Here is a 25,635-nt window from a genome sequence, read left to right as displayed (position 1 = left end):
CAGCGATTCCTCTGCCAGGGGACCCCACCATGGGGCTGCTGTTCCCCACTCAGACACATGAATAGCAATGCCAATAGCACATTCTCCATTTCAGAACTACAGAGCGCTGCACGAACAGCGCTGACTGACTAATCCTCACGACATCCCTGGGGACTAGCATATTTGAAGCTACCTAGAACTTCACAGCCCATCCTGCAAAGGGATCTGCCAGCACAAACCCTTATGTGCACGTCTCAGTCCTTTGGCTAGTCACAGCTTGGTCCATGCTCCAGTTCACACCTATTTAGGCCTTGTACCAGTAGTCAGGTCAGATGGCAGACCCCTCTGCTTCAAAGGCACAGGCCCCTGACGTGGCCAAGGGGAGACAGCACAGGGCTGGAATCCCAGATATGGAAGGCACTGTAGCACAGCAGCTGAAGTAGGAACTGGGACTCCGACCCCTAGGTTTTAACTCCTCATGCTAACTGCATGTTGGATAGGTTGACTTCGCCATTGTGAGGTTCTTTCTTCCCTGGCAGTCTTAATTCAGGCCATATCTCACAAAACTTATATCACTCCCAGAAGCTTATTCCCCTTCCCACAAAAGACAAACGCTCCCCAATGGCAAGTGCCAGCATAAACGGTTTGTTGCCAACAACATGGCCCCCTCACCCCCACAGGGGTGGAAGCGTTTTGCCTGTAAAAGTGCTGAGAAGCAACGTTTATGCTGCACTTCGCAGGGGTAGCCATGCAGTATAGACAAAGCCTCTAGAAGACAGCTAGTGGCCTACCCCCAGGTGATGCAAGCCCTTTCACTGATTAGCCTACATGAAAGGGGTTAAGATTGTTTCAGGTACAGACTGATTTGGGTAAGGTGTCTAGTGTACTGCCCTTAATCCTAACAGCGCTAATTCTCAAACCAGCTGTCGCGTCCAGAGTGGTCTGCTTTATTGGAAAGAGTAACAGGAAGCAGCAAACGACCTGCAGGCCAACTCCTCCGAACATCATTTTGGAGGGAGTCAGGCACCTGATTGCTCAGACACAACAGTGCGATTTATTGTCAGCAGCTTGAAACACAGACAAATGTCTGAATTTGAAAACACCAGACACAAATAAAGCCTAAGTAAACAGGGGAAGTAATCCAATGCTACAAAGAGGGGAGCTAAGTTAGGGTACGTGGGGCAGCAGATTGTGTCATGAGTCCCAACTTCTGTCCCCAGCTTTGCAGTTAACCCAGAGTAGCACCTTGGGCAAGTTACTTCCCATCCCATCCTCTTGCCAGTTTAGATTCAGAGCAATTTGGGACAGGGTCCATCTCTCACTAGGCATTTGTGCAACACATCACATGATGTGGCCCTGATTTCAGCTGGGGCTTCCTGGCTCTACTGTCCCACAACTAGGTAGTTGGAGTCACTTATTTCCCTGCTGCCAAGACACTGGCTGGCCCTTGACAACCAGGTCTGAAAGGGTCATAAGAACGTAAGAATGGCCATACTGGGTCAGACCAAAGGTCCATCCAGCCCAGCATCCCATCTGCCGACGGTGGCCAATGCCAGGTGCCCCAGAGAAGGAGAACAGAAGACAATGATCAAGTGATTTATCTCCTGCCATCCATCTCCTGCCCTTGTTCTGAAGGCTAGGGCACCATACTTTACCCCTGGCTAATAGCCATTTATGGACCTAACCTGCAAAAATTTATCCAAGCTCTTTTTTAAACCCTAAGAGAGTCCTGGCCTTCATGGCCTCCTCCGGCAAGGAGTTCCACAGGTTGACTGTGCGCTGTGTGAAGAAAAATTTCCTTTTATTAGTTTTGAACCTACTACCCACCAATTTCATTTGGTGTCCCCTAGTTCTTGTATTATGGGAAAAGGTAAATAATTTCTCTATATTCACTTTCTCCACACCATTCATGATTTTATATACCTCTATCATAACAAAGTTATGATGAACAAAGTTAACTGGCCAATCTACATGCCCAGCTGAGACAGCTTGGAGGGGTGGGGAGTCAAATTGGCCCTGGAAAACACCCTTCCAAGAAGGGTTTTAGCAGCACAGGAGTTTAAGCCGCTGGTTTCCCAGCGGACAGCACCTGAGGTTTGCATGTCAGCTTTCCCCTGCTGGAGCAGCCTGCCCCTGCAGCTCCAGCTCCATGCAGCTGGCAGAAGCTGCTTGCACGGGCGCTGCCTTTCATCTTGAGTGGCTGACAGTTCAAGGCTGTGCTGAATCCCACTGTAGTGGGACCTGCTCTCCAACAGGAACATAAAGAAGTGAAGTTAGCCCTAAAGCCACTCCCACCTGCACCCTTCTGCCTGCAAACAGAGAGCCAATGCCCCTGCCTCAGTTTACAGTCACCTGTGAGACACGACTTGGGTCTTATTCCTTGGCCCTAAGACAACTGGCATGTTCTACTGTGAAAAGAGGATCAAGGATTGGTTAGAAGACATGTTCCTCCAGCCCTACTGCTCATGGAGAGAGCATCCAAACAACGCTGCCCTGCAGGACTTGGTTCACAAACCCTGGGACAAATTCAGTTCTCCTTAAAGATGCCAGCAAGCCAGAGGCGCAGGATATTGTCCTTAGATCCATCTCAGGCCAGCCCTGGGAAGCAGGACCCCATGCTGCATACACACAGAGGCCTAGAATTTCAAGAATGGTATTGATGTCCTGATGCCCCCACCTGAGGGAGCTTGGGCCTGTCAGAAATGCTGAGCATCCAGCCCCTAGCTGAAGCCACTAGCTGTTACCAGAGCCCAACATCTCAAGACTCGGGGCTCAGATGTCACAACCACTGACCTACCAAAGTGGGAGGGGGGGACACACTGATCCCTTTGGAAATTTTATCCTAAGAGACTCAACAAAATATCAGGGTCAGGATTAGGAGTTCCTGGCTCAAAGTGTTCTCCCTACTGCTCCTCCCATCCAGCTGCACCACAGCTGCTCAAAAATAAATTAAGTGTGCCCATTTTCCACCTGCTTCTCCAAATCTTTATACTCTCAGCAACTGCAAGATCTTGAAGCCCAAGATTTTGAGCTAAAAATACTGGGGATGGGGAAAAGAGTCTTTTCCATTGTTTCCTGGCAGTCTTATTTAGGAAGCATCAACAGGCTTACTAATCCTTGCTCTGTTAAGCTCAGAAACAAAACAATTATGACAACAGTGATTGCTTTTGTTGAAAGAGATACTATATGGAACTATAAATAGAAAGAGCCAATGATTAAACAGGGTGGTCATTCTTAGAGCGAGCATTGTTACACACCTATGACATGTCATTGCTAGCGCTGTTAGGAAACTGAGTGAAATCTCCGATTACACATTTAACATACCAGACACGTCTATCAATGTTCACGTTCAGAGAAGATGGAGAGGTGTGTTGGGGAGAAAGGGTGCCTGCTTTTTAGCAGGTTAATGTATGCTGAGTATTGAACAAATGGTAACTAAAGCATCCAGATATCTGTCCTCTACCTGCTTTGCTGTAGACGTAAGTGGCGTAGTTTAAGTTGTTCCACAACCACCTCTCTCAAAAGATTTGTCCTTTTCCTGCTGGGAGGCTAATAGCCAGGATTAATGCTGCTTTTCCTCTGTGACCATCTCTGCTAGAAAGTCTGACAAGCATCTCCCAAGGATCATTTGGTAACACATCCAATAGCTTGCGATACTGGTTAGAGCTCAGACCCCACTTCTACTCTCCAGTGACTCCTCTCCTGGTTCTTCTAATCCCAGTCAGAAGCAGTCATCTAAACTTCACAGAGTTTCAAAGTTTCTGTTCAAGCCCGAATGCAGACAAGGGCAGAGTGCAATAAGTACTAAGGTACCTCATCTCGGGTTCCCAGCTCGGGCAATGACCAGCAGCAAATGCTTCTGAGCATAAAAAGTCCTCAACGAGCAAAACTGGCATTAATCTGCCCAGGGGCAAATTATCCTCCTAAACCCAACCAGTTAGGGGAAAGCTTAGGCCTGAGAGATACGGGTTTATGTCCTAACACATAGGCGCTATGTCTAGAGCCTGTCCGTGTGCCTCCCCCACATCCACGGGTGGAAATCACAGGCAGCACGCTGTGTGCAGCACTGGCAAAGAGCCAGCTGAGCTGCCAGCCAGCAGGGAGCTATTGAAGGAGCTGGCAGGGACCCAGGTTGCAATAGGACAGGACCTGTGAGAAGATGTAAGTTATTTCCATCCCTGCCCACTGGAGAGCTGCACATGAGAGCAAACACCCTGAGGAGCTGTGCCACACATTTAGAGGTAGGAAGCACCATTAGACCCATCTCACAGAGACTCCACAATGCAGAAGACAGACACATCCCTATGCAACGCCTATGCAGCACTCAAGCCCCACTGCACCCTACCCCAGTAGTGGACAACTTGTGGCCCGCTGGTACTCCATTGGCAGCCTGCAGGTCCCTCGGCTGCCCTGCTCCCCCACACGCCTCTTGCGCCCTGGGTCACTGGAGCCCTGCACTTCCTGTCCCTCTCTGCTCCCTCCCAATGCTTTCAGAGGAGCCACACATCACCCAACCAGCATTCTGTCCCCACTCCTTCCCCTCCCTCCCAGGGCTGAATACTGCAAATCAGCTGCCCATGTTCCAGCTCTGGGAAGGAGGGGAAGGAGCGGGGACAGAGTGCGAATCAGCTGATTCGTGCCCTCCAAAAAGTGCTGGGAGGGAGGGGGAGTGGCAAGTAAGTGTGCGGGTCTGGTGCCACAGTCTGAGATGCACATGGGGGCCATGGGACCACAGGTGAAACCCCAGAGCAGCCCACTGAGGTGAAGGAGGGCCATTCATGTGGCCCATCCACAACTGCTGGTTGCCCATCCCTGCCCTACACTGTTGCCCTAAGTGCTTGCCTTCAGCTGGCTCCAGGACACCCCAAGTCACACAACCGTGGCAGGAACTGAACTCTAGTACTATTAATTTATATTGAAATAGCCCCCTTAAGCTTCAGTTGCAGGGCAGGGCCCATTGTGCTACGCACTGTACAAAGAGAACAAAAACATGGTCCCTATCCTGGGTTGGGGGTGCGGGTGGAGAGAGAGAGAGAGAGAGAGAGAAGGCTGGAGAGCGCTGTCTTTTACCTGCTTAATATTTTATCATGATGGAAAGTTTGTCTAGTTCTCTTGAATAGAGATTGTTTCAGAGAGGTGCAGGAGAACCAGACTTACTAAACCAGTCCAAACAAAACAAGGCCACGCTGAGACAGTCCAAGGCCTGCAAATGGGGATTGGTAAAATCAAGTGTTATGGAGCTGGAACTTGACCAATGACATATAGGCTTAACTGGTGGGCAAACTAATGGGGAGGGAAGGCAGATGAACTAGGCCACACACTTTCCCTCCTGTTGGGAAGGGGAGTTTTCTTCCTCCAGCTCATCCCCAGACCTGGCTGCACTGTAACTGAGCTCAACTCCCCTAAAGACTGGTTGTTAGGAGCTGGCACCCCCAGCAGTAGTGGCCCACACCAGTGTGCAAGTCAGGTGAGATATCATCTGCCCATTTCCCAGACGTCACCCTCCTGAATCTGGCCTCCTCTTAGGGGGAGAGTCAGGCTCAGACTCTTCTCTGAGCTTGTGACTGAAGTTACTTGCATCTACAGGCATCACCTCCCCAGAAGAGTGAGCCAGCCCCCAGCTGGAAATTGACTCCAGAGACACAGCACAGCAGCATCCTCTTGGGACTACAGCAATGAGCTGTGCCCTGTCAGAAGATCTAAAGGCTTTGGGACCAGAAAGAGAACCACCCTTTGCTGCCATTCTCTAGCCCCTGCATGTGTAGTCAAATTAATGTAAACAGCCGTGCAATCAGTGAATGAGAACCCTTCACCCCTTTCATGTTCCTGCCAACCATCACCAGGAACTTTTCATGCCTTAGTAAGTTAGTGCTGTTGTCTCTATTGAAATTATCCACTTTTTGCAGATCAAGGGGAGTGGGGTGGGATGTTACTTGCCTACAGTTCCAGTGAGTCTGCAAGTATCAGAGGAGTGGTCATGTTAGTCTGTATCTGCAAAAACAATGAGAAGTCCTGTGGCACCTTATAGATTAGCAGGTTTATTGGAGCACAAGTTTTCAACACCAATGTAGTGGTGACTCCAGAGGCAGGTCTAATTGCACAGGCTCATGAGAAGGAGGGAGTCCCAATCAAGAGGAAGGCCAGAGCTGATGAGGTCAGCTCAGGCAGGGAGGATGTGGCCCACTTCCAACAGCTAATAAGGAGGTATGAACGCCAAGAGACAAGAGTCAAATTTGCAAATGAATTGCAGCTCTGCAGTTTCTCTTTGGAGTCTTTTCCAGAGTTCTTTTGTTGCAGGATAGCCACTTTTAAATTTGTTACTGAGTGTCTCCCTGGCTGGCCAACTCCAAAAGCAGTTTCTCCTCTCTTGGTGGTGTTCACACATCCACATCAGCTGTGGGAAGTGGGCTGCATCCTCCCTGAATGAATTGACCTCATGAACTCTGACCTTCCTCTTGATTGAGACTCCCTCCTTCTCATGAGCCTGTATAACTAAGCCTGCCTCTGGAATCTCCTCTACATGCACCTGACAAAGTGGGTCTTTGCCTACGAAAGCTTAAGACCTCTTGTCATTTCAGTGACTTTGCAGTGGAGCTCGGAATAGATCCTAGAGTCCTGATTCCCAATCCTGTGCCTTTTTTTAACACAGCTGTTTCAAAGAAGGATCTGCAAGCAAAAGGCAAAGCCTGCTTTGGAGCATGTGCTACTCAACTTTCTGCCGGCTATTGTCACCAAGCTTCAGGACAGGAGCAGATCCCACCCCAGCAGCAGAGATGCAGGTAACACACCCTCACCCTATTGCTTGTGGGAGGGGACTGCCCCCTCTGCAGAGTGCATACCCTTCCCAGTGCAGGAGGACAGGCACCATGTCAGGTGTGAAGTAACATTCATAGTAGAAGCAGGCTGGAGAAAAGATGTTTTCACCTTCAGTGGGGTTGAACCAAAGTTCCATCAGTCCAGCCTGATGAGCCCATTCTATGGGCTAGGTCAGCAAAGACACCGCAGATCACCAGCACAGCAAGATCAACTGCCCTGTGTCCTCTAGTTAGCTCAGCTTCAAAGACAGGTTCATGGAAATCACACAGGATACACAACTGGATTGGGAGTGGATTTCAGTCCTTGCCAGGCCAGGAAGTTGCAGGAACCGTTGTGTTAAACTGCAGGGAAACAGCTCTTGTGTTAGATGCAAGCTGCCCCCTACGTGGCCTGAACACACACACTGCAAGCTACTTCGTGAGAGGTGGAGGGAAAAGTATCTCAAAGTACACAAAGCCGTGGATAATTCCAACAGCCCCAGCATCCTGATAGGGTAAACCAACAGCAAGCATGAAGAACAGAGACACTTTTGGGGGCATGTGGTGGTGGGGGCTATAGATGCCTAAGACAAACCCCTAATAGTGGGACATCTGGTCACCTTACACCCAGACAGTATAGGACCCCAAATAGAAAGTTAGCTCAGTGTCACTTCCGTCTCCTGACTTTAGGGCTGTCTTTGTTCCTGATTGTCCTCTAGTCAAAACACCGTTTACTCATTTCGTCAGAAAAGTAAAATGTCCCCACACTTCTACACCCTGATGTCGTCCTGTTCTCTCCCCCATGCCCAGTACTTTGGGTGGCTCCTGATCCCTCTCTCTCGGACAGCCCATCAGAAGGGCTGACGCCTTGTTCAAACAGCACCATGTTCAGACCAAACACTGGCTTAAAAAGGACCAGAAGTGGGAAGATGGAAATGTGCCCTGTGAAGTCACGCCCTATTTACCATTTATCACCATAGCAGAGTTGCTGAATATGCATGTACAATTTGACCTTGTCGGGGTTATTAATTAAAATAGCTGGGACTCATGGAGAGAAATCCTCCCCTATGCAAAATGGAAGTTCATTTTTCCCCAAAGAAACCCTGAATCCGTAGTGTTTTCACACTTCAGGAAGCCAGCATTCCACTGTAAGCAAGACACTAGCTGCAAAACTTCATTTAGTCAAAAATGTAAACTTCCTCATCAGCTCTATTCTTAGCTATTTCCTTAAAAAAGGGTCTAGTAGCAAACCCATCAGCATCACTATCCCCATTTCACAGGAGGAAAGTGAGGCAGAGGTGACAACTTGCCAGGTTTACATTGAGTTTGACACATGAGTCCTGGCCCTCCAAACCCAGTTCTAAGCATGAGAACACCATCACCTGCTGGTCCATCCAACCAAGGGCACACCCCCAGGAATCCAGAGGGAGACACTGTGTGTCCTGCCTGAAGACCATGAGTAACCGCACTGCTGTGCAGATCTGGAGTTTAGCTTAATTGCTCATGCCCAGGGACTTGGATCAGCCCTGATCAAACTTTCCAACTCCAGGCCCAATCTCAATTCCCTTTGATGGAAACAGACATTACAAGAGCCCTCCAAAGGTCAAAAGCCTCCTAAGGCATTCAAGGGTTAAGATTATATATGGAAGCGTGGTGCTTCAAAGACAGCTCTGCGTTTCACATCTCATTGAGCATTGCCCCGAGCTGCAAACTACAATACTGTACTGCACTGCAAAGCCCAGCACATCCCGTGCTTTTCTGTCTCTCTGAAAGACTTCTTTGGAAGCCTACCAAGCTGTTCAGGAGCAGGTTAGTCAGCCTGCCTGCCACATGCCAGGAGCAAAGCCAGAAGTAGGCAGCATTCATGCACCACCCCCTGCTGGTGGATCCCCGCATGACACCACTGGCTCCAGAAGCATGAGGCAAAAGCAGTTTATACCGTGAGGTCACGCTGGGTCAGATGGGATATGGTGAACGGCTTCCATTTTCTCACGCCACCAATTCTGGCATTACCCCGAGAAAGTGGTGTGAGAAATTAAATTATAAACTATATTGGAAAGACAGAACAGGTCGTGCAGGTGGCAGAGTGGTACTATAGGTGAAGGATAATATAGAATCAAATGAAGCAAAAATCCTAAAGGAATCAAAATGTTCCATAGAATCATTATGGATAACAATTCATTCCTCTAATATGAATATGGCATTAGGAATATATTACCAACCACCTGACCAGGACAGTGATAGTGATGGTGAAATGTTAAGGGAGATTAGAGAGGCTATCAAAATAAAAAACACAGTAATAGGAGATTTCAATTATCCCCATATTGATTGGGTACATGTCACCTCAGGACGGGATTCAGAGATTAAATTTCTTGATGCCTTAAATGACTGCTTCTTGGAGCAGCTAATACAGGAACCCACAAGGGGAGAGTCAATTCTCTATCTAGTCCTGACTGGAACGCAGGATCTGGTCCAAGAGGTAACTGTTACTGGACCGCTTGGAAATAGTGACCACAGTATAACAACTTTTAATATTCCTGTGTTGGGAAGAACACCGCAGCGGTCAAACACTCTGGCATTTAATTTCAAAAAGGGGAATTACACTGAGATGAGGAAGCTAGTTAAACAGAAACTAAAAGGTAGAGTAACTAAACTAAAATCCCTGGAAGCTGCATGGAAACTGTTTAAAGACACCATGCTAGAGGCCCAACTTAAACGTATACCCCAAATAAAAAAAGCCACAGTAAGAGACCTAACAAAGAACCACCATGGCTTAACAGCCATGTTAAAAAGGCAGTGAGAGAGAAAAGGGCAGCTTTTAAAAAGTGGAAGTCAAATCCTAGTGAGGAAAATAGAAAGGGACACAAACACTCCCAAATTAAGTGTCATAACGTAGTAAGAAAAGCCAAAAAAGATTTTGAGGAACAGCTAGCCAAAAATTCAAAAAACGATAGTAAAATGTTTTTTAAATACATTAGAAGCAGGAAGCCCGCTAAACAAGCAGTGGGGCCCTTGGACGATAAAGATATAAAAGGAGCGATCAAGGAAGACAGTGCCATTGCGGAGCGATTAAATGATTTCTTTGCTTCAGTCTTCACGGCTGAGGATGTTACAGAGGTTCCTAAATCGGAACCAGCCTTTTTAGGTGACAAATCTGAGGAACTCTCCCAGATTGAAGTGACAGAGGAGGTTTTGGAGTTAATTGATAAGCTGAATAGTAACAAGTCTCCAGGACCAGACGGTATTCACCCAAGGGTTCTGAAAGAACTCAAATGTGAAATTGCGGAGTTATTAACAGTGGTTTGTAACCTATCCTTTAAATCTGCTTTGGTACCCAATGACTGGAAGACGGTCAATATAACGCCAATATTTTAAAAAGGCTCTAGAGGAGACCCTGGCAATTATAGACCGATAAGTCTAACATCAGTACCAGGCAAATTAGTAGAAGCAATAGTAAAGAATAAAATTGCAAGGCACGTAGAAGAGCACGAATTGGGCAAAAGTCGGCATGGTTTCTGCACAGGGAAGTCGTGTCTAACTAATCTATTAGAATTCTTTGAAGGGGTTAATTAGCACGCGGATAAGGGGCACCCAGTGGACATAATTTACCTAGATTTCCAGAAAGCCTTTGACAGTCCCACACCAAAGGCTTTTATGTAAATTAGGCGGTCACGGGATAGGAGGAAAGATCCTTTCATGGATCGGGAATTGGTTGAAAGACAGAAAACAAAGGGTTGGAATAAATGGTAAATTTTCACAATGGAGAGGGGTAACTAGTGGTGTTCCCCAGGGGTCAGTCCTGGGACCGATCCTGTTCAACTTGTTCATCAATGATCTAGAAAATGAGCTAAGCAGTGAGGTGGCCAAGATTGAAGATGACACCAAGTTGTTCAGGACAGTCAAAACCAAAAGGGATTGTGAAGAACTACAAAAAGGTCTCAGCAAACTGAGTGATTGGGCAGCAAAATGGCAAATGAAATTTAATGTGGGTAAGTGTAAGGTAATGCACATTGGAAAAAATAACCCAAGTTACACGTACAACATGATGGGGTCAAATTTAGCTACGACAGATCAGGAAAGGGATCTTGGAGTTACAGTGGATAGTTCTCTGAAGACATCCACGCAGTGTGCAGTGGCAGTTAGTAAGGCAAATAGGATGTTAGGAATTATTAAAAAAGGGATAGATAAGACAAAAAAGATATACTTCCCCTATATAAAACTATGGTACGCCCACATCTTGAGTACTGTGTGCAGATGTGGTCTCCTCACCTCAAAAAAGATATATTGGCGTTAGAAAAGGTACAGACAAGGGCGACTAAGATGATTAGGGGTTTGGAACGGGTCCCATATGGGGAGAGGCTAGAGAGACTGGGACTTTTCAGTCTGGAAAAGAGGCGATTGAGGGGCGATATGATAGAGGTATATAAAATCATGAATGGTGTGGAGAAAGTGAATATAGAAAAATAATACAAGAACTAGGGGACACCGAATGAAATTGATGGCTAGTAGGTTCAAAACTAATAAAAAGGAAATTTTTCTTCACACAGCGCACAGTCAACCTGTGGAACTCCTTGCTGGAGGAGGCTGTGAAGGCCAGGACTCTCTTAGGGTTTAAAAAAGAGCTCGATAAATTTTTGCAGGTTAGGTCCATAAATGGCTGTTAGCCAGGGGTAAAGTATGGTGCCCTAGCCTTCAGTACAAGGGCAGGAGATGGATGGAAGGAGATAAATCACTTGATCATTGTCTTCTGTTCTTCTCTGGGGCATCTGGCATTGGCCACTGTCAGCAGACGGGATACTGGGCTGGATGGACCTTTGGTCTGACCCAGTATGGCCATTCTTATGAGAAACATCAGCCTGGGCTCCCATGTTCACAGCACCGCGAGTGGCTCCTGCTCAGAAATTACAGGGCCCTGGATTTTTCTCCCCACCCCCCTCTCATGGCTAGTCCTCTCAACTCAGCCTGGGACCGGAGATGGAAGGTGACCTTGCGACTTGTGAGCCAGCCCCAGATGCTGCAAGGTATCTGGTCTGGGTAATACCTGGGCACTCATGCTGACCTGAATCAGGCCCTCTGTCTTGGCAGAGGCATGAGCCCTGGACAAGGTTTTATTGCCAGGTCTGCTACTAGCCTGCTGACTGGTCTTCTCAGTCACTTCCCTTCTCTGCACCAACAGAGCTTTCTGAAGTGCTTGGAGACGTGCTGCTGAAGAGCCACAGGTCAGAGCTGCATATTACGCCCCAGTGATAACAGCTCAAGGGGTTCCTTCCCTTTAGCCCCCTTCACACCCCCCACACAATTTTCAGGACAATTGTACTTGAAGAAACTTTGGCAACAAAGATTCCTTACCACTACCCAGTGGCCAGGGTGAGCAGTTCTCAACCCAGGGCCTTATCAACTGCACAGTGCCGCCCACCCCAGAGTACCAGCATAAAGTTTCTTCTACATGAGTTACATTTCACAGTGCTGAAAAGAATGACTGGCACCATAACCATAGGAAACCAGGCAACCTCAGATGCACAGGAAGGTATCAAACAGAGGAGTCAGACTTGGATTTTTGTTAGCTTTCATTCACAGACTGCATCCTCTAGGTCAGGGCAAGAAAACTTACGTTGGGGCCCAATTTTCATTCCTGCAGTTAGCAGCCACCCTCATCTAACGTAATCCAAACCAATGGAAATTTCAGTTATGTTCGTATAAAACAGCCACATGTCTGGCGTGTGTAAGAAAATAAGTATGCCGAATGTAAATGCCATTAATAATCAGTATATAAATGGGCACATGCAGACAAACAGTAACATATTCCAACATTTTTAATGAGATGGATGAGCCTGAGACCCAGGTGCCAATCGTACTGCACCCTCCCTTTGAGATTTCATCCTCCCTCCCCCGCACTTTGCTTGAGGTCACATGGCCACAGGAGCTTGTTAGCACCCCAGGTAAGCAAAGCAGGTGCTACTCTGTTGGATTGGACACTGTGTACCACTGGTGGTTTTAAAGTGGCATTAGGGGCAGCCTTTCAGATGAAATCTAAGCAGGAAGTCTGGACCCTGTGGCCAGCTGAGAACCCAGAGCACTTTCAGCTAACTCCAGCTTCCAAGCCCCATGCCATCCCTTCTCCCTGGATAGCAACAGAGAGGGAGCCGTACTAGTCTATACGTTATCAAAACAAAAAGCAGTCAAGTAGCACTTTAAAGACTAGCAAAATAGTTTATTAGGTGAGCTTTCATGGGACAGACCCACTTCTTCGGACCAGAGCCAGACCAGAACAGACTCAATATTTAAGGCCCAGAGAACCAAACACAGTAAGCGAGGAGGACAAATCAGGAACAGATAATCAAGGTGAGCGAATCAGAGAGTGGAGGGGTGGGGTGGGGTGGGGAGCACTTCTCCCTGGAGTGCTTGTGAGGAGAATAAAAGGAGGATGGTGCCACCTAGCAGTCTTCTGCAGACAGCAAGTGTTTCACATGGCTTGTAAATGACTCAGGCAACAGCATCCCCATGTGCTGTGCCAGAACCACCTCTCCAACATGAGGAATGGAAAAAAACCACTGCAATTGAAACAGCAGACAGACTCTGCCCAGCCTAACGCCTTGGGTGGTCATTTATGCTCCTGGAAAGGCAGTGCAGAGTGAATATAAAACATGATCTGGCCAAGTTGAAACCGGTTTTTACAGGTGGCGGTGACTGCACAAGAGTGAGAATCAACTGACTAGCAAACAAGGCTAATAGCTTCACAGCTGCAGGGAACTTTGGCTGCACAGCTGTCTGCTTATTGAGCTCACTGTACACACAACAGCCCCGGTTCAGCAGATGGTTTGGAAGCACTGATATCATTTACCAGCTCGTGACATACCTGGTGTAGCAGGAAGAATTCCAGGCTGCACATGCTGGCTGACAGGCACTGTCATGCTCTGGTGACATTCAGCTGTTTATTTTTCCTGTGTGGCTAGATAGGAAGTGCCGGTCTAACTGCCTCAGAGCTCCTGGCGGTGTAACTAGCCAGCAGCCCGCATCTCATCCTCCTTTCTCCCCCTGGCTGCTATTCATGCTTGGAACAGGACTCTTCATTCCTTAACAAGCCTTCCCAAGGCAATGCACAAGGCCCTTTGGCCAGCCAGCTGCATACGGTCAGTGTGTGCTTTAGGCTGGAAGCTCTTTGGCAGAGGGATGCTGTCTTCCTTTGAGTTTGACAAGCCCAAAAATATGACAAAGGCAGCTGAATCCCCAATTTCTGGGCCACCCTCAATAGCATCCCAAGTTCCTGGATGTCTTCACAGTGGCCTATTCATCTGGACTCAGCTTTCAGGTCAGAGAAGGGAATCTCTAAGAGACTGAGCTGGTGATGCTTCTGCCACTGGCTTGTCATAGAAAGTGCTAGCGAGCTGAGGAGTCCCATGCAGACATCTGATGGAAGATATTCTGAAGGACATTCAGTGTATATCTAGACCAGCATTCCCAGTAAGCTGTGTGCTTGTGCAGCCACTCGGGGGGATTCCAGTGCTGCTCAGCTGGTTAGCAGAGCTTCCACAGCCAGGTTTGTTTCTCCCAGTGGTGCACATCCACACATACCTCAGTCCACAAAAATTTATTCCACATGTGGATGCCATAAAAAAGGGGGTAGGAAACATTGGTTTACACTGCTATAAAAAGACCCACAGCATGGCTACATCTGGCTTGTGTCAGCTGACAGGGGCTCACAGAGCCAGGGAAGGAGTGGGAGTTATTTAGTTGCAATATCCATGCTCCCAGACCCTTCCCTCAGGAAAGGGGTAGCAAACAATAGGCTTGAATTCACTTCAGTCCACCCAAGATGCAGGTTTACCATAAAATTCCCTGGGTTTGGCATGTCTCATCCAAATTTATGCAAAGCCAAGATAGAAGCAAGGCACAAAATTCAGACCTGGGCCCAGGGTAAAGGTAAGGGTCATTGCAAACACTGGATCCAGGATCAGATTTCAAAGACCAGGGATATTCAGATCTCGGGTTGGGGAGCCCCTGCTCCTTGTGCTGGGTCAAGCTGGCTGAACCCAGCACATCCTTTGAGTTTCTCATGAAGCTTTTCTGGGTTTGTTCCTGCACAACTGTACCCAGAGACAAGTCTCATTGGAAGCATAATCTTCGCTTCTATCCATTGCCCCATAGGGGTCGCTACTGTGCTAGAAATAGCTTATTCACCAAGCAAGCTTGGGCAACTGGCTGGGTTACAAAAGGAGACGTGGGAAAGAACCCAGCACGCTGCTTCAGCTAAGATCTAAGTATATATTGACCTGGAAATGTGGCTAGACCCTTTGAGGGCTGCAAGAATCCGTGTGGATTAGGTGGAATAAGCTTTCATAGCCTCTTACTGGAGTAAGGAGGGTTCCTGGTTTGGGCATTAGGAGTAGCTGGAGAATCTGTGGGTTTGCTTGTGTAGCTTCTGGCTAGACAGTGGGGGAGACAAAAGTACTTGGGACTGGTTTGATTTGTCTTATTGAGAAGGAAATTCCAGCCTGGGCTGTAAGAAGCCCAGTTTTAAGCAGGATTGGTTCTCTCAGGTGTGCCCAGAACCCCTTGTACTTTTACAGGTCGAGTCCAACCTCCTGCCCAATGCAGGACCAACCCAACTAAACCATCCCAGCCAGGGCTTTGACAAGCCAGAACTAGGCTTCTAGGGAAGAAAATTCCACCACATCCTGAGTTAATCCATTCCAGAGCTTCACCACCTGCCTAGTGAAATAGTTTTTCCTAATATCCAGCCTAGACCTCCCCCACCACAACTTGAAACCATCACTCCTCATTCTGTCATCTGCCACCACTGAGAACAGCCTCTCTCCATCCTCTTTGGAACCCACTTCAGGAAGTTGAAGGCTGCTTTCAAATCCCCCCCTCACTTCTCTTCTCTAACTAAATCGGCCCAAATCTCTCAGCCTCTCCTTATAAGTCATGTGCTCCAGCCCCCTCATCACTTCTGTCACCCTCTGCTGGGCTCTCTCCAGTGCAGCCACATCCTTTTTGTCATGGGAGGTCCGGAACTGGATGCAATACTCCAGCTGTGGCCTCACTGGTGCCAGATGAAGGGGAACAACAACTTCTCTAGATCTGCTGGAAATGCTTCTCCTAATGCACCCCAACATGCCATTAGCCTTCTTGGCTACAAGGGCACACTGTTGGCTCACATCCAGCTTCTCATCCACTGTAATCCCCAGGTCCTTTTCTGCACGGCCAGTCAGTTCCTAGCCTGTAGCAGCGCTTCGTATTCTCCCTTCCCATCACGCCTGCCTGTGTCCAAGCCCAGGGGCACTCTGTATTTCTCCAGATGGCCAATGGCTCTCCTCAGGAATCCTCTCTCAGACAGTGGCTCTCTTGCTCCAGACATCCATGGCAACAGCAGATGCTCCCTCACCAAGTTCTGCAGTGAGGGACCGAGCATGGATCCCAAGGCGAGATGCCCCTGCCAGCCAGTAGGATGTGCTGTTGCTAGACATTCAGGCTGCTTTTGATTGCCAAAGGGCCAGAAGCAATGAGGAGCCCTGGGCACCTTAAAGATTAACAGACTTATTTGGGCATAAGCTTTGTGGCTAAAGCCCACTTCCTCAGAGGCATGGGAGCCCAGCACTTCAAATGAAGTGGGTTTTACCCATGAAAACTAATGCCCACACAAACCTAAGCTCCTTGCAGCTTTTGTGCATCCAGACTAACAGTTCCCTCCCCCTCGGAGACTTGTCACCATAGGGTCAGACAGCTGATAGCTGTTGGCAGAGGGCCTCTAACCAGAGGCCAACATTTATTCCATATCCCCTTTAATACTGCCACTGATTATAAAAATGGTTTCAAGAACAGACCTCACCCCTAAACCTGCCTCCTTCCTGCTCCCTTTCAGCTACCACCAGCAGCAATCTCTGCTGGCTTGGAGCACCGCCTGAGCTGAGCCACACCTGTTTGCTTCCTGGAGGGAGAAGCGGGAGCTGCTGTTGGTGTGGGACAACTGCTCCCCCAGCTCTTCCTGAAAACTGGTGAATGCTCTGTGCCAAGCACATGCTTTGGTCTAGGTGGTTTGGGAACTAGGCCAACATCAGCCTTGAGTCACTTCCTCCAAAGCCATTCCTACGGTGGGACAGTAACTCCAGGTATCCTTTGAAAGATACTGGTGCAGCTACAACTTAGCGCCATCATTTAGGAAGAACTAGTCAGTCTGATTTACACCACCTACTGCCTCACCAAGGCAGTGCCAAGAGGGGCAGGACAGGTCATTCTCTAGTGCACACAGAAATGGTAGAGATTGCAAGTCTTTCCAGCTACAACGTAAAGGGCAAGTGTTATGAGGCCATTAAAGCTGCAAGACTATTAAGTAACAGATTTGCACAACTTACAGAAAATCAGCAGTTACACACTACACCACCACACATGGGGCTGTGTTCCACAGTTCAGTCTGGCTGAGCAGCCAGAGATTTAACCAAACTAACATTGCTTTTGCAAGACAGTGTCACAAAAATGGAGTCTGGAACACGGTCCAGTAACAGCTCCCAAACGAAGGCTTTGGGGAAAAAAAGTTTTGTGAAAACAAACCAAATAATGATATTATGTGCAAGTTCGTTTCTACTTTATTTCATACAAGAGAAAAAACACTTTAAAAATCTGCCAGGAAATTGTTTTGCAACCAAAATCTTGCAGCTTTGAATTAAGGCAGAAGAATGAGGAACAGACACTAACAAGATACCAAAGTGGAACTGACCAGCCTAGGGTTGTTTTCTTCTGTTTTCCTCCAGAAAAGTTACATGTGAGCTTGTATCTTTTGCCACCAGAAGCTAGACCAGTAAGAGCTACCACCTCACCCCACTCATCAGTATACTTCAAAAACAAAAGCAGTCAAGTAGCACTTTAAAGGCTAACAAAATATAATTGCTTTGATAGTGCATAGACTAGCACTGCTCCCTCTGTTACCAGCCTACTTTGGTTAGTCATGAGCCATGGAATACAGTGGTGAGCAGCTCCAGTACTAAAAAGGAATTGTTTTTAATAATCCAAGGTGTCACTAGTAACACCAGCAACAAAAGCTCATTGAAAATCATGTTGATATGAAGCTGAGGTGATATCTTAATAGAACGCTGATGGTTTACAGGCAGACAGATTCTTCAGGAGTGCTTCTTTTGTTTTCACAAGAACCAAAAAAGGTTCTAGGTTAAAATTTCTGCAGCCATGAATGAAATGACTGGGCAGAAAAAAACCAAGCAAGGCGCTATCTACAAAAATAGACAGGTGAAATCTGAACCCAAGAGCTCAGAGTCTGGAATGCAAGCAGCATCGAGCGGAGCTGCACTCCCTGTTCAGTGTCAGTGATCTAATTACAGTAAAGAAGCTGTGGTTACCCTGATCACACATTCACATCAAACAGCCAGAGAATTACACTTTTATAGGTGTATGTACAGCTGTTGGCCCCTACTTGCTTCCAGTGCTGCCCATGGAAAAAGCTCTCACTGAAGACAAACACAGACACAGCTCACTGAGGAATGTTTTTGAAAGTCCCACCCAGGATGCCACTCTTATTTCACTCACTGCAGCAACACATCAAAGGTCATTCTTCCGCTCTACTCTGCGCTGGTTAGGCCTCAGCTGGAATATTGTGTCCAGTTCTGGGCACCCCAATTCAAGAAAGATGTGGAGAAATTAGAGAAGGTCCAGAGAAGAGCAACTAGAATGATAAAAGGTCTGGAGAACATGACTTATGAAGAAAGGCTGAAAGAAAGAATTGGGCTTGTTTAGCTTGGAAAAGAGAAGATTAAGGGGGGACATGATAGCGGTTTTCAGATATCTTAAAGGGTGTCATAAGGAGGAGGGAGAAAACTTGTTCTTCTTGGCCTGTGAGGAGAGAACAAGAGGCAATGGACTTAAGCTGCAGCAAGGGAAGTTTAGGTTGGACATTAGGAAAAAGTTCCTAACTGTCAGGGTGGTCAAGTACTGGAATAAATTGCCAAGTGAGGTTGTGGAATCTCCCTCGCTGGAGATATTTAAGAACAGATTAGATAGATGTCATCAGGGATGGTGTAGATAGTGGTCGGTCCTGCTGTCAGGGCAGGGGACTGGACTCGATGGCCTCTCGAGGCCCCTTCCGGTCCTAGTGTTCTATGATTCTATGAAAGGTCAGCTGAGAGGCACTAAGCTGTTTATTTTCCACAACACAAACATCGCCACAGAATGCCTGAGTTTAATGCTCTTCTAGGCTCAGCACCAACTAGTGATATGCCCAGGGAGGGAGCTGTTTTATGCAGAATGCAGATCACTAGCTACTGCCCCATCAACTGATATTCAGTGACAGAATTCAGGTTATACAAGTTCAGTAAAACCTTTGTTATCTGGTGCTTAAATATCTGGAAAATTTTATTAACTGACCTCTGCTATAGAGTGCAATGCAGCCTCCCCTTCAGTTAACTGGAACAATTCCAGTAGCTATCCAGCATTATTTTCCAGTACTTCCAGAAGTTGCATGTGTTTGTTGGCCCTGAGGCAGCAGTGTATATAGTAACAGGGTTAAAAGGCATCGTGTGAAGTACAATTATTTCATTTCTTTAACATTTTTGCATTTGGTGGAAAAAGTGGGAAAAACCGGCACCTTTGACTGACTGGCAACCCCCTTTCCCCATGCATGCTGGATAATAAGGCTTGTACTGTGTATGCTTGGGTAGTTCATGAAGAAGTGAGGATCCCCAAGGCAATGACTGCGCTAGTCCTTTAAGAAAACTTGACTATGAATTCCAGTGCCCTGATTCCCACAGGATGCTCTCTCCTTAGAATGTACTTCCTCACACTGTATTATTCAGACACCAGAGCATGTGCAGTGCCAGGCAGGGGTGTGGTTTGCAAGAGAAGACTGGAGCTTGAACTGTGTGGAAGCCTGTATCTATAAGTGGCAGGTGTTTTCTCTAATAAATGCCTCCCATTTAAGGAAGACGGCATGCCAAGATCACGTGACAGATTTGGCTACATGTTTAATCCACAGTGGAAATACCTAGATGCAAGCCCACAAGTTCTTTAATATGGCCGGGTGCAGCTACAACACATGTAACTAGATTTGGCTTTACCTTGTCAGCCTGGCGATATGCAATCTTCGGGCTGCTCCACTCCTTGCTGATTCGCTTCCTGTACTGGTTGCACTTGGGGATGTACGTGCAGCCAACATCGCCCAGTTCTGGGTAGAACACCTCCAAGTCCCCTCTGGAAAGGAGAGTGAGGCTGAGGTGAGACCGTGGCATGCAGGACCACTTTTGTGGGGAGAGGAGAGATTATTCTGCTCTATTTTGTGAGGCCCTTAAACCTGGGCCAAAGCACTGGGAGAGGAATGAATTCTCAGCCCCCTTGAACCTGCCCCCCATGGGTCAGCTCACAGAGCACAATGCAAGCAGGGTCTGAGCTGTAAAGCCCAGGTCTTGGCCATTTGTGACCTTCCAGACCCCATGGCTTTTGGCACATCGTTAGTGCCCGGCATGCTGCCCGCCCTACTGGGGAAACTGCAGCCCCACCCACTGTAGTCTCAGCAGCAGATGATTGTGCCAGACCAGAGTGGGGGCAAACTCTGTCCTGCAGGTGATGTGACCCTTTTGTCTGCCCCAACTCCTTCCCTTCCACCTCCCTGCCCCTGCAGCCTCAGGTCTCCCAGCACCCAGATGGTGTGCTCACCACACTGCCAGCCCCCATACTCCGGGGGGTGTGGCTGCAGAGCCACTAGCCCCAGTGCTGAGGGTGCCACAGAGGCAGGGGGCAGAACTGAACATGAGGCAAGGAGTCCTAGGGCATGGTCAGGGGGAACAGGGTGGGTTGGGAGCTGTGGGGCAGAGTTAGAGGCTCCCTAGAGGACAGCCGGGGAGTGAGGGGGCTATACAGAGGGTGGAGGAGGTGGCCTGTGTTTGGCTGTTTGGGGAGGCACAACCTCCCCTAGTTTTTCCTACCACCCTCCCATACAATTTCTGAACCCCAGGGCAGCCCTCCGGTCCAACACTGCCCACCTCTGTGCTAGACTCTGCTATGTGTTTATTCTCCAGAAGTGCATAAAAGCAACTGGTGTCCCTCTGGCTGAAACATGCTTCCCTTCCCTCTTGCCCAGTGATTACATTTTAATCTGGGACTTGGGAGACCCAAATTCACATCACTGCTCTGCCATAAGCTTCCTGTGAGACCTTGGGCAAGTCACTTCCTCTCTCCATGCCCCAGTTCTCGCACCTTCTGAGAAGTGGTGGGAAAAATGCTTCCCTCTCTCACACAGGGCACTCTGATGCTATGGTAGCAGGGGACACACAAACACTATACAGATGTCTGAATCATTTTTCCTCATCACATCATGTAACAGCAGAGAAAACTGCCCATTGTCCCAGACCTAGAACTGCTCTGCCCTGCAGCCAGAACTACAGGTCATGCCTTTATGCAGGTGGCAGATCTACAGAAATGAAATGGCATGGCCTAGCCCTAGGGCTGCTCTAAAGAGTAACTGGTGCTGACATGAACCTTGGAAGATGAGTGTTTAAATCCTCCAGCCAAGGAGAAAAAGCTAAGCGAATGCACAGGACAGGAACAGTTGTGTATGTGGGACAGCAGAGCTGAGAGGTCAACACAAGAGGTTATTGCTTGTGATGTGTGGGAAGAGATCAGATGGGATGAAATACACCAATAAGTAGCAATGTTAAATTTACCCCAACTGACCATAATCATTTAGGGGCTCAGCTTAAGTTACTTATTTTAAAAGGAGTATTTCAGTTCACCTTGAAGAAATGGAAACGCTATTTATAAGCAAAAGTCCTTAATAATGCCATTAAAAATAAAAGGAAGGAACCACGCGCATGTCTCGAACATTGGTCTCCTAGCTGTACTTCTGTGTTTGACATGCTAGACAAATCCTCAAAAGAGTTTAAGCCGCAGCTGGGCTCTTCTGTGCCAAACTGGGCAACAGTGGGAGGAAGGGGGTTAGCTCAGTGGTTAGAGCATTGAACTTGTAAAGATTCAGGGGCAAGTTCAATTTAAAAATCTGTCAAGGATGGTGACAGATCCTGCTGTGAGTGCAGGGGACCAGCCTCGATGACCTCTCCAGTTCTATGAGACGGGCAAAGAGGGTGGTGGGATGCGGTGAATGCGCTCAGGAGACCTGCATGTGGGGGTGGTCCTCCCAGCACTCCGGGCAGGTGTCCCACCACTTGGGGAAACAAGCATAAGGTGGGAGTGGCAGAGACAACTGAGCTACGGACTTCTGCAGCCCCATGCAGCAGTGACTCCAGCCAAGGGCTGGGGTGGCTTGCATGGCAATGCAGCTCCAGGGAGTAACTTCTGGGGGGCAGGGGTTCAGCACCTGGCAGCAATCCATTCAGTTTCTTTAGACGCCACTGAGATAGGTGTATCCCCATGCTGGGTTTTGACCCGAACTACAGAGCCTCTACAACCTATGCAACATGGCACCACAGTTAGCTAGTAACATTAGTGCCCTATTATCCTTGAGACAGACAGACATCCCCCCACAACCTTAACGCCCTCTTCTGCTCACAAGGCCTGTGAAAGTCCCGTAGCTTTCCCCCTTTCTCTGCTCAAGTCCTCTTTATATGTTCTCCCCATCATGGTTACTACTAGAGCAGATACAAGTTTTTCATTTTTTTAAAAATAGCCTTTACTTAATGCACAAATCTCTGCAAAAGCAGCTCTTTAGACAACTGTGTGGAAAGCCCCACAGGAAAAGCAGTTGGGAGTGTTTTTAAGCTTGCTCTTGCTATTAACTTACTTGCACTTTTGACTCAGTCAAGCATTTTGCAGGATAGAGACTATACAGAGTAGAACTACAGTATGACTGAAATGTAAGCAGCTGAAGATGCAAGGGCCAAGCTTGTGCAAAATAACGAAGACTAGAGATCCCAGCAGACTGTGCTTTATCTTGGTCAGAACTTAAGGTCAACAGCAGAGCAGACAGATAAGAGGATTCAGTTCTTCCCTGCCATTCAGCCAGGACTCTGGAATTCATCACAGAGGTGTTACCCAGGCTTACGAAGGGCCTGGATAACATTACAGCCAATAGCATTTATAGCTCCAGACGGAAAGAGAAGGGAAAATCAGACTTCACGCTTCAGGGCATTAGTTTACCACAAGGGTCAGGAAGAGTCACTGTCCTTTCCCTTCTCTTGCATGCAGGATTGCACATGGAGACCCACTGCATGCGGAACTACCTTCCTCTGATGGGATGAGCTCAGTTTACAGTTTGCAACTGGAGGACACCTGATGCACTGGCTTATCAGGCAACCTGGTATGGAAGTCCTCCTACACTCCTGAGCACGCTGGGACCTGCAGGCTGCTCCTCAACAGGCCCCTGGACACGTGGGGTTTCAGACACTGGCAAGCCTGAGAATACAACAAGCAGAAGCTGCTCACCTGCAGAACTTGGAGTCCTGGCCCGTCAGCTTCTCAAAGACGCAGGTCTTCACATGCTCGTTCCCTGCCAGGGCCTCGTCTCCCCAAGCTGCAGCTCCAGCCAGGCCTGCCACCAGCAGCACAGCGGCCAGCAGCTTCATCGTGATCTGCCAAAGGACCCAGAGACCTCAGATTCGAGCTTCCCACTGGCAAAGCGGTGCCCACGCCTGCTCAGCGCAGCTTCTCCCCACAAGCCTGTGTGCCCTGAGCACAGGTCAGGGGGCTCCTCAGGAGCCAGCTCTCCCCCAGCAGCACGCAGCTCGGCTCCCTTTCAGCCTGACTGCAGGGAGACTGTTTGCAGCTGCCCTGAATGCCAGCAAGTAGCACTGCATCCCTTCGCCCCGCTTGTGAGCTCGTCCTGGAGACGAGCTGCAGACAAAGCCAAGCCACTCTTCCAATTCCAACTCCTTTCAATGTCCACTAAGTCGGACACTAACTGCATTTCCTAAGGGCAGACACTGCCAGGGAACGTGGGACTCCCTCCCACCAAGCTCTGGCCACTGCTAGCCCCAAGCCAGGCCTTGCTCCTCTGAAGGCCTGCGACTGCTGTGTATAAAAGGCGGCCGCAGCAGACAGAAAAACAAGCTGCACTTCTGCCATTTGCTTTGGGTACACAGGTGGATGAGGACAGCTAGGGGCTTTCCCTTCCTGTACCTGATGCAAACTCAGCTCAGGTGTACCCATTACTCCTGCTCCATATCACCCCACTCCTGTCTCCCCCTCCCCACCTCCATGCCTGCTTGTCCTTTCCCCCAGCTACAGCATTTTCTTTAACAGTTACAGATGCCACGAAACTCGGGCACAGGCCACTGCCAGAGACAGCGCCACAGGCTAAGTACACTGGGGGACTGCCCTGGGGTGGCAGTCTTGTGTTTTTAATGCCATACTTGAATAGAGACAGCCCCAACTGAACTTCAGCTGAAGCCAGAAAAACCCCAGCGAGGAGGTGTAGTGTTCTGGTCTCCTTTTGATATAACATGGCCCAGTAGATTGGATTCTGGATTGAATCCCAGTCTCCTGACTTCCAGTTCCCTTGACCTACTAGTCTGCCTCAGTTTCCCCTCCCATTCTTTGGTGGTCCATTCATACGGGAAGGGGTTGAGGCATGAATTCTCACGGAGAGCGTACACTGCCCCACACACTTGACCTTCTGAGTATTGCTTGTCCTGTGCTAGGGCCTGGTCCACAAGTCTCGGAGCTGACTGCTCAGAGTGCACATTCCAAGGGCCAGCACCCTGTCGGCTAGTCAAGGATCAAAGCAGACAGCCTCACTCTGCTGCCCGAGCCAGGGTTAAACCAAAGTTTCTCTAAGCAGTCATGTGAGTTCCTTGCTGCTTTTTATAACACACTGAAGCAGAGCTTCACAGTGTGGGGAAGAGGAGGGATCTTTACATGCAGCACAGCCTCATTCTACCAAGAAGCTCAAACTAGCATTTAACCACTCCAAACAATTTCCTTGGACAATACAGCTCCTTCCCTTCCCAGCTCACCACAGACAGACAGAGCAGGGGGTTTGAATCTTCAGTGAGGAGCGCAGGATAGAGAAGACCTGGGTGTCAAATGGGAATCAACTCTGCAAATTTTGCAATCAAGATTGCATTCCCGCCCCCTGCCCCCATCTGTGCTTAGTTCAAACAAGAATTAATTCAGAAAAAAATCCAGAGGCCTGACCTGTGCAAATCAGACTAAGTGACCACGTGGTCCCTTTCTGGCTTTGTAAAATACGAAGCTGGGAATTTTACACCTGGGGTCTCATTCTAGACAGTCAAACTGATTCACTTAGAAAGCGGTTCCATTATATCCTCTTACAGTGGACTCCCTCCAGCTACTAGGCAGGGCTTGTACCCTGCCAGAGAGGTGCTGCAGCACCTTGAAGCCATCAGTGGAGTCTCAAAGTTATTGAGACTTTGTAAACTCCAGAACAGGGAGGTCAGTGTTCCCTGTTAGCTGAGTGCTTGTGCAGCCATTCAGGAGATTCAAGTGCCGCCCAGCTAGTTAGCAGAGCACCCACAGCCAGGATTTTGTTTCTACTAGTGGTGCGCACACACACACACCTCGGTGCACATGGAAATTTTATTCCACACATGGATGGAGAAAGTCCACCGAGAGAAAAATTATAGGGAAGAGTGGGCAGAGAGGTGAGGGTTTGTATCTCTATGCTGCAATAAAAAAATCCCACAGCACCGAGCTTCAGAGCCAAGGCCACCTGACTCAGGCTGGGGCTATACAACTGTTTGAACATGGACTAAAGCCTGGGTCTGGAGACCCTGCCGGGGCTGGGGGGTGGTGTTGCAGAGCCCAAACTCCCCCCAGCACCTGAATATCAACAGTACCACACTATAGCCCTACCTCCTGAGCCCTGCGCCAGCTGTGGTTGTGTCCTGCATCTTTTATTGCTGCGTAGGCACACCTTGGCAGACCCACCTGAGGGCGGGGTCTCATTGTGTTG

The 25,635-nt window shown here is 48.5% G+C and overlaps 1 protein-coding gene across 5 annotated transcripts in view; it reads right to left on the bottom strand.

Annotated features, from left to right (window-relative positions):
• Window positions 1-25,635, bottom strand: part of LOC142004338 (early growth response protein 3) — a 324,184-nt gene that overhangs the window by 285,455 nt on the left and 13,094 nt on the right. For all 5 annotated transcript variants that reach the window (XM_074981927.1, XM_074981925.1, XM_074981924.1 and 2 more), the window contains exons 2-3: window positions 23,148-23,293; window positions 19,832-19,964 (exon numbers count right to left, since the gene is read on the bottom strand). In XM_074981927.1, the coding sequence (XP_074838028.1) occupies window positions 19,832-19,964; window positions 23,148-23,287 (273 nt within the window). In that variant the 5' untranslated portion in view covers window positions 23,288-23,293. The remainder of the gene's footprint in view (window positions 1-19,831; window positions 19,965-23,147; window positions 23,294-25,635) is intronic.

This window comes from Carettochelys insculpta, chromosome 31 (genome assembly GCF_033958435.1).
Source record: "Carettochelys insculpta isolate YL-2023 chromosome 31, ASM3395843v1, whole genome shotgun sequence".
Classification (NCBI taxonomy): domain Eukaryota; kingdom Metazoa; phylum Chordata; order Testudines; family Carettochelyidae; genus Carettochelys; species Carettochelys insculpta.
The sequence above is the reverse complement of the archived record's forward strand: the minus strand, read 5'-3'. Positions and strand labels throughout refer to the sequence as shown.